The sequence below is a fragment of the Vombatus ursinus genome, unplaced genomic scaffold, assembly GCF_900497805.2.
Source record: "Vombatus ursinus unplaced genomic scaffold, bare-nosed wombat genome assembly UNPS02002230.1, whole genome shotgun sequence".
Lineage (NCBI taxonomy): Eukaryota > Metazoa > Chordata > Mammalia > Diprotodontia > Vombatidae > Vombatus > Vombatus ursinus.
Window position 1 is genome coordinate 1 of NW_020942008.1, and position 9,609 is coordinate 9,609.

The following is a 9,609-nucleotide window of genomic DNA, read 5'->3' on the forward strand; positions in this document are numbered from 1 at the left end:
TATTTCTCACAGAAACAACAGGTGTGCACTCAACCACAAGCACATCTATCTAATCTCAGACAGGACCACAATAGTCACCCAATCAGAAAGCAGCACCACCAGGATGCCCGAGCAGGAAGTGGATCCCAAAACAAAAGAAGGGACTTTCCCTAAGTAGTCACATGCACAAGAGCAGCAAAAGCTGTCCTTTAGGCGAATGTATGACACAGAGGGGCTTATTATAATATCATTATCATACATACATGCCCCTCAAAGGGCTTTTCTGTATGCATTGTGGGAAATTGCATGTGCAGTTCCACCGAGGCTGGGACCCCTCCCCTATTACCTAATCCCTTTACAAACCCCTCCTGCCTTTGTAATATTAATAATTTCTGTTGGTAATCATCATCATTACACTATAAAATTGCCTGTCTTCCTCTGATAAGTTGCCGGTTCCTCTTGGAACCCAGCCAGCTTCATGAGAGGTGTCACTCTTAGCAAATGCCCTTACTTGGATCGGAGATGATCTGATTCTGAATTCTTTCAAGATGACCACCACAACACATCATGAAACTGCAACAATTCTATGCTGTCCCCCATTTCAAGCTTTCCTAGATGCACTGTGAGATCAGGTGCTATCTTGGAAAATCTACATTGTACAGTTTGTTTGTATTCAGATTGACTCCTAGACCATCTCCAGAAGCCTCTCCCTCCATGATTTCCATTACCATCTTTCCAAGCTAACTCCTTCCAACTTTTTGGTCCAATGCCAGGATCATAAATTTTGACTCTCCTTTGGGCATCTCCTTATAGAGTCCCTTTCTTCTCCCCTACCCCAACTTCTAGTATTAGCCTCCTTTTGACAATCCATTCCTTGCCTTGGGGAAAGGAGGTTATGAAGGTTAGATACCCAAGAAAGACAATTAGGATATAAGAATGGGAAATTGAGGAAGAAGGGCCACCCCTCCCCCCCATACAATCATTAATGACATTGATCATTATTTACTTTAACTGATAACCTTGAATTCTAAACTCTACCCTCTAAACTTAGTCATGACATGAAACTTGACCCATAAGCCTAAAGAGGCATACTTTCTGATCACAACTCTAATCCTAACCTGAAACACAACCTGAATACTAGCTGTTCTATAACTCATGTTTTTCTCACCTCTGTTAATCACCCTGAATCCTAACCAATCACAGGAATTCCCAACCTCAATGTTAAACCAGGACTCTTAGCCCCTGTCTTGTAAAGAAAATCCTGTCCTTGAACTCTAAAGTCTTAATACTGAATGCACTTTGAACCATATACTTAAACTCTTAAGTCAGTGTTTCCCGATTTTTTTTCATTATCTGACCCATCTTAAGAGTGCTAAATTTTACAATGATGAGATTTGTACATGTTTTCTTGCTGGGGAAATATGAGGCACCAAAAAATGGTAGAATTTCATGTAAATACTGGCAAAGTGAAGGTGATGGTGGGCCTTTGAAAAATATTGGCTCTATAAATTAAGATATAACAAGAGGAGGGGAAAGAAAAAGAAAGAAAGAATAAATGGAGTTTAAAAGAAAATAAGTTAAGAGAAAAAAGAAACAAAATCAGAAAAAGAGAACTTAAGAGAAAGACAAGGAAGACATAAGAAAAAGAAGTGAAGGATAAGAGGGCATAAGAATGGAAGGGGAAAAACATCGTGGTAGCGCTGAGAACAAGGATGAAAGGATGGAGGGAAAAAAAACAGATATAAAGAGTGTTAGATAATCAGGAAATAAAGCAATGGGAAGGACATGGAAGGGACAGTTTAAAAAATGGGAAAAGACAGAGCAAAAAGGAATGAGAGACATTGAGAGAGAATGAGAGACAGGAAAGGAATGAGAAAAGAAAGGAAAGGTGGAAGAATGGGAAAGAAAAAAGATTGGCTTTTTCAGGGGGTCAGGAGAGATTTCTTGCAACCCCTTCCCACAAACAGCTTTAAGGCTGTGTCAGCCGATTTCCTCCAGTTTTGAAAGAGGATGGTGAGCAAAGGAAGCTGGGAAAGGGAAAAGGCTGAGATGAGCAGGGACAGGAAATCTTTTCCCACTGGAACTCTTACTTCTTTCCCAGTCTCTTTTTTTTTCCATCTCTCCATGATGTGTTGCTCCACTCTTGCTCTTTTCCTCCATCTCCTCCAGAAAGGACGCCAGTTTTGGAGTCAAGGGACCAACTTGTAAATCTGCTATTTACCACTTGTGTGACTTTGGACAAGCCGCTTGTCTTCTCTGGGCCTCAGCTATTTTATCTATAAAATGAAGGGATTAAATTAAATGGTTCCTAAGGTACCTTCCATTTCAATCTATAATTACATTATCTTTTGCTCTTCTCTTGTTTTCCCTTTTCCTGTCCCTTCTTCCTCTCTTCTCTATGCCTTTGTTATACCCTCTTCATCCTCTCCCCTTCCTCCTTTCTTATTCTTTTTATTTCTTTATTTCATTCTTTCTTCAAACCCTCATTTTTTCCTCCTTTTTTTAGTCTCCTTTCCCTCCCTTATCCTTACTTTCTCAGCTCTATTTCCTACATCTCCCTCCTTCCTCCTCTCTTTATTTTAGTCAATCAAGATTCAGTCAGCAAGATTGCTGGTATTTTATGCTTCCAAAATTCCTATTATGTTCCTACCAGTAATTTGCCCAAACTTCTACTCAGGTTTATTCACAGGAAATCTCAAACCCAATGGAAGTCACAGAAAAGTTCAGACTTTAGAGGCTGGTCCAACTGTCAGTGGCTTGGAACATCTGCAGCTGTTGATTGACTGTAACCCTGTGCCCCCTCTGTCACAACAGTACGAGATGTAGTCCTCAATTGTAAATAACTGCCAATGCTTCACAGCTGTATCAGTATCTGCAGACAGAGACATTGTCCTTAAGTGAAAGTAGCAGGGTTGCACATAAACATATGTGTGTATGAGTGTATGAGTGTGTGTGCATATGTGTGTGTATACACATATATACATCTATGTGTATGTATACATGTGCACACATTTTATTGTGTGTATGTATGCATGCACATGCATGTATATATGTATACACACACATAAATTCAATGCTGGGGACTCTAACTCTTTACCAGATTCTTCATGGAGCTATTGCAGAGTATTCTCAATGTAGATAAAATGAGCCTGGTACTTCACAGAACTCTTACCTGAAGTGTGCAAAAGGTAGTCAACCAAACCCTACTCTTGTGCCTATTTCCCTCTGAGTCAGCACCTGAGTCTGAGGGACTGGAAACTCCTGATGGAGACCTGGCTGGTTTTTGTGGCTGAAAGGAGGCACAGGGTCAAGGTGGCGAGGGTCCATATTTATCAGGTGATCAAAGATGATCAAGGTGATCAAGTTGGCTTCTGATGAAATTGGGACCAAATTAGTCTGGTTAGACAGGTGTCTGAGAATGAGGTCCATTTCTAATAGTGAGAATAGTGGGGAAAAGACACTAGGAATGAAAAAAGATTGAAAAACACTGTCATGTTTTTTAACCATATCCTTCAGCCCAAATTATAATCATTGCACTAACTTACAAATTGAGATTGAATCTTAATTCTAATCTATTATGCCCACCTATAAAAATCCCTTTTCCCCCAACTCTAACCTATGCCCAAACCATAATTATAACTATAAGCTAAATCTTTACTCTTAACCATAATATCTTAAAACTTAACCTTAATTCTTAGCCTACACCTTAATTCACCCTAATCCTAAATCCCTACCTCAATCCCCAAACATGAATCATCCCTTGGAATTTACCACCAGAGTCTAATTATGAATAAGGCCTTTAGATATAACTTTCAACTGCAGTGTGGATCCTGAAACTTGACTTTAAGGGGAAGTCACTATCCCTAACACTATAACCATCCCTTTCCCTAACCTTTAACCTTAACTCTGCCCCTAAACTAGCTAGTTAATGTATCCCAATCTTTAGCACTTGGTAATAAACCTCTACCAACCAAAGTTTTCTGTAACCTTAGGTGTATGTATAGGCTCTCCCACCACCCTATCCCCAACAAAAATAAAATAAAGCAACTCACCACAGTTTGGAAGGGGTATGGGATCATATTGACAAGCAATATAAAACTTTGGTCCTTTCTCTTCTCTCTCCTTGTTTTTCTCCTCTTTCTTCTTTTGTCTCTTCTCTTCTTGTTCTTTTTCCATCTACTTCCTCTTGACGCTTTCTTTTCCCTTTTGATCCCCCTTTGCTACCCCTTCCCTTCCCATTCCCCACCTCCCTCCCTCCCTCCTTCCCCTCTCCTTCATTAAAATAGCTTGGCCTTTATTTTCCCAAGGCCTGTCAACTTTTGTATCCCTTAACGCCTACATCAAATCTCCTCCAAAAAAGCATGTAGGCTCTGATGTATACACTTATGGTCACAGAGAGATTTAGGCCTAACCACAATCCTTCTCCAATGCCTCAGCATAACATGGAGGCAACAGGGAGTTGGCAAAAAGACTGCCAAGGGAATGCAAGCTCTGGCTAGGTTGAGGAGATCTAGAAAAGCTTCAAATCTGAAATGGCCCAGACTCCGCGTGTGCTTTCCAGGACCAGCCTGGGGAAATATGGAAAGGCTCACACCAGAAACCTGTCCACTGGGTGATGGAATCTCCTACCAAGGTACAGAGAAGTTGTGATCTGTAACATGGTGGGGTCTGTCCTACATGAAGAAGACCATGATGAAGACCAGATTCCTGAATTATTGAAGCATGTCTCTTTAAACCTTATATAAAACTCATAACTCACCTCTCCTTTAACTCGCATGGGCTTTAAGTGCATGTCTCCAGCTGGATATCACCATATCACTAGATCTACTTGTGTTTTTCTCTCTGGTCTGTTCCACTGTCTTTGACTGCCTAGCTGCCTGGGTGTGACACTGTCTGTTTGTCAGTTTGTAATTGGATCTACCTGGCTAGGTCTACCTTAGACTGAGTGACTACATCTAACTATCTGAATAACTGGGCTTGACTATATCTTTCTATACTTGTCTGCATAGGTAACCTGATCTGTCTATGTCTTTCTATTATATTATGTATGATTCTGTATCTGTCTGGGCCAGCTGGTCTATGTTTGATTGTATATGATTGAGACTCTCTGAGCCATAACTAGGTCAGGATACCTGTGCTTTGCCCCCAGGGTACCAAAAATAAAAGGATGACAAGTACATTGTCCCAGGGCATGCTCCCTCCCTATGTCAGCTGCAGCCCAGATAGGTTACACACACACACACACACACACACACACACACACACAAACACATACACACACGCACGCACGCACACGCACACACACACACGCACATGCACATGCATATATGCACACACACACATGCACACATGCACATACGTACACACACGCACACACATAACACCCTGCCCTACCCTGGACACAAAAATTCTTAGTTATAGTTCTAGTCTGGTTGTATCTGACGGCATATGACTGATCGGATCTGCCTAGGCTGACTAGGTCCATCTGATGGTTTTGCTATAAGGTTGGCTAGGTTAGGACCTCTTAAGCAGTAAGCAGGAGGAGTGAGAGCTCCTTCACACTGCTGAATATACCGTCTTATCTCATGTCATCTCTGCTCCACTCTGATGAAGACCCTCCTCTGCTATTCCTGTCTCCAGCCATCACTCACAGGGTGCTTACTAGAGATCTCTACTGAAGGAGGGCCCGGTCACGCTTCCATACCCAATGTTCAGGCTGATAAGCCTGAATCTGTAAAGGAGTAAAACAAAACAAAACAAGATGTGACTATGCACACAACCTTGCAATCTTGAGGCCTATACCCTCTCATAGCCTAAAGCCCAGCCACAGATTCCCCATAAAAATACTCCAGACCCCACTTCTCCTCCCCAGAATATCTTACCTCCTCACACTCTTCTCGGGTAACCCATGCCTTCCAACCAATGGCCCGGAAGAGTTGGGCCCGAAGCCACTGGAACTTGGCACGCTGGGTGTGGTCTTGGCCATAAAGGAAGGCTAATATGCTATGCTTTGGCCCTTGGCGATCTTCTTCCATGTCATTGGCCAGGTAGCTGTGGGAGGCCAAGAGGGGGCACATGGTTTAGCCTTAATCTCAACTTTTCAATTAGTGAGATCTTCTTAGATCTTTACCAAACTATAATCTATATCCTTCTACTTCCTGTGAAGTGACAGAGAGCTCCATCAATGGAGCAACTCTACTACATCCTCTGCATAACCACTCAGACCCACAGAATCCTAAGATTTCAGAATGGGCCACCCTAGGGTGGCCAATCCAAAGTTGAGTATCTTTTACAATATCTTTAGCAAGCTGTCAGTCAGCTTCCATTTAAAGACATCCAGTGACAGAGAATTCACCACTGACCCCCCAAAACAATTCATTGATTGTTAATGGAATTTTTTATAAATGAAGATGAAATCTTCCTCTCTTTTTCTGTAAATTTTCCCCATTGCTTCTAGTTCTATTCTCTAGCGCCAAGCAGGAAAAAAAAAACTTAATCTCTTTTCTACATGATTGCTTTTAAAATAGAATCATAGTATTTTACATCTGGAAATGAACTTAGAAGTTGCCTTGAAGGCAATGCTCATGTTCCCAAGTCTTTCTTTCTCTAGGATAAATAGTCTCAGAGTCATTAACCAATCTTCTATAAGCTATGGTACTTAGGCCCCATCACCATCTTGGACATACTCCTGCAGGAGTCTAACGTTAGCATTCCCTGCTTTGATGAGAACTATACAGTTGTGGCCCCCTTTTCTCTCATCCTTCTTTACTGGTATGATCAATTTGGCAAAGCTAATGAGAGAAAAGTTTTGCCCTGAGAAGGTCATTCTGAGTTCTGACAGCAGAGAATTCACTGAATGCCAGAGCTAGAAGGATCCTTAGAAATTATCTAATTCAATCCTGCTCCCCACATCTGACAAAGGAGGACACTGAGGCCCAGAAAAGGGAAAGGATTTAGCCAAGTTTACAGAGCAAGTTCATGGCAATTCCAGGACAGAACTCAGGCCTGCAGATTTAGTAGTTTTGTCTTTCATTTTATTGCTAGCACTTAATACAATGCCTGGCACATAGTAAACACTTAATAAATGCTTGTGGACTGACAGATAAGATGAATTAAGGCTCAGAGGGGTCAAATGCTTTGCCCCAAATCCCATAAAGCATTAGCAGATGGAGGATAGTTGTTCTGGAAAGAGAGGGAGGCCATCGGATAAGGGGAATGAGAAACCACTCACAGAGCCAGGAAGAAATGGAGGCGCTGGTATTGCCAAGAAGGACGGCCAGCCCGGCCAAAGTAGGCTATAACCATTGCTAGGAGGTACTGATAAACAGAGAGAGAGAGAGAGAGAGGGTCACTGTCAGGAAGGGAAGGAGATGGACAACTACACAGTGGATATACTCAGGACGAGATAGAGTTGTGGGGAGTCTGGATAGGGGAAGTTTGGATCCTGTCTGGGGCAGAGCAAGACAATAAGTTGTGGAGAATGGGTTACCAAAACAGGGAGAGAAAAGAGGAGACTGTGGGACAAAAGTGAAGTCTATATCTGAATTGTAGATGTACCTGTGATCTTAAAGAAAATAAGACCTGGAGCAGAGGAAGTATAAGATAAAGGACTGGAGGTAGAGACATGGAGAAGGGAGGAGGCTAAAGCTGGGGGCTCATGTTGGGCAGTGGCAATTTGGGGTCTTCAGGCTCTAATTCTCAGGGGTAGGAAAGAATACAGAACTGGGCCCAGCATGCCTTCTTGGATGGGGGTGAGGAAATCAGGACCTTCATTCCATCTGGAATAGGGATAGAGGGTTGTTGGCAGGACAGAGGGCAATTTGGAGATGGGAAGGATCAAAGTGTTCTAAAAGGGATGTTGTACATGAATAACCCAGGCCAAGCCATAGGTGAGAGTTTTACCTTGTCTGACACCTGAAGTTTTCTGTCCCAGGCCAGGAAGTTCTGGACAACAGGATCCTCTATGGAGGGAGATAGAGGGATGTTCTATTAGGCTGGAGATGGAGAGTGGTCCATTTGAGCCAAGAGAAGAAGCTGTTCCCCCTATTCTGTTCCCTTCTTGGAAAAGGGACTCAAGACTGGAACCAAATGGGGAGAAGTGGAAAGAAGACAGCCCCTTTGGAGCCCCTGTGAGGTTATCAGCCTCTGCTTGAACACCTCCAGTGAGGGGCTTCTAATAACCAATCTCTTGAGGTTTCCTGTTCCATTATTGGACAGCTTTCATTGTTAAGAAAGAGAATTGGGAGGGAGGGTGGTTTGAAGGGTTAGGGATGAGGAAAGAGCTCGCTCCATTTCTACCTAGCAGCCTATTGAAGGCCTCGTGATCATCAGGCCGCACTGTGGACATCCTCTGTCTCTTCAACTGCATTTTGAGACCAAACATGCCTTTCACAGCCCAGCTGTCCTGGGTTCCCGTGGGCATCCAGTCTGAATGTTTCCTCTTTTGACCGTGAGTCCTGGGAGGCGAACTAGGAGGTATCCAGGGGGCTGAAAGAGAGAAGACCAGAAGCCATTAGCAAACTGTCTCCCTTTGGTTACCTTCTCTTGAACTCCTTTAACTACCCTCTCTCATCCTCTACTTCACAGAATCATCAAATCTAACAAGTGAAAGGATGTTTGAAATTCAATCAATACCTGTAAGAGGAATTAATTCTATACCATGCCCACAAGTATGTCTCTGCTTAAAGACCTCTCATGATACAGAATTCACCACTTCCTGAGGCACTATATTCCATTTCTGGATTCTATTTATTAAGGAAGTTTTCCCTTACATTGAACTGAAATATCTCTGCAACATCTCCTCATTGCTCCTAGTTTGGCCTTCTGGGGTGAGTCAGAAACAAATCTAATTCCCCTTCCTCATAATAGCCCTTTAGATACTTGAAGTCAGATATCATATCTTGCCTAAATCTTCTCTCCTCCAGGCTAAATATTCCCAATTTCTTCAACTTTTCTTCATATGGCATGATCTCTGACCATGCCACCATCTTAGACCCTGTCTTCTAGAAGAACTCCAACTAGTCAGTGTCCTGCTCCAGCCTTTTCATTCCCTCCAACTCTTCCCCTCACCCTCCCCAATATCCTGTCTTATGCTTCCTATTATTCTCTCTAATCCTTTCCTTCTAGCTATTCTCTTGATCAACTTCCACCCTTCCTTTCATTCCTCCCATCTCCTGTTCTGTGGCCACTTCCACTCTAACTTACCCCTTTTGTCCTGGGGCTCCCTCCAGCTCCTCTACTTGCCATCTTGTGGTTCCATCCACCTCCCCCCCACCATTCTCCTCTATCCCTTCCACCTTCTGTCCTGTGGTTCAATGTGCCTCTCTCCCATCTTTTCCTCTGTCTTGTCCCATTTCTTGTACTATGGTTCTTTCTGCTCTTTCCAATCCTTCCCTCTAACCCCTCCTATCTCCTGTTATGTAGCCTGTTTCATCCTCCCTCAGCTTTTCCTATATTCCCTCACAATCTTCTCATCCTTCCATCTCCACTCATCTCCCATCCTGTAGTCATTTCTAATCCCTCACAGTCTTACCTCTCTACTTTTTCCTACCTCCAGTCTTGCCCAAAAGAAGCCTTTCTCTTAGCTTTTTGTTCTCTCTCTCTCTCTCTCTCTCTCTCTCTCTCTCTCTC

The 9,609-nt window shown here is 42.9% G+C and overlaps 1 protein-coding gene across 1 annotated transcript; it reads right to left on the reverse strand.

Annotated features, from left to right (window-relative positions):
- Positions 1 to 5,650: 5,650 nt before the first annotated feature.
- Positions 5,651 to 8,466, reverse strand: LOC114048504 (speedy protein E4-like; the record flags this gene model as incomplete). The annotated part of the gene is made up of 5 exons (XM_027869456.1): positions 5,651 to 5,710; positions 5,862 to 6,030; positions 7,211 to 7,296; positions 7,882 to 7,940; positions 8,278 to 8,466. Coding segments are annotated over 5 exons (563 nt in total), but the record flags the coding sequence as incomplete, so codon positions are not given.
- Positions 8,467 to 9,609: the final 1,143 nt, after the last annotated feature.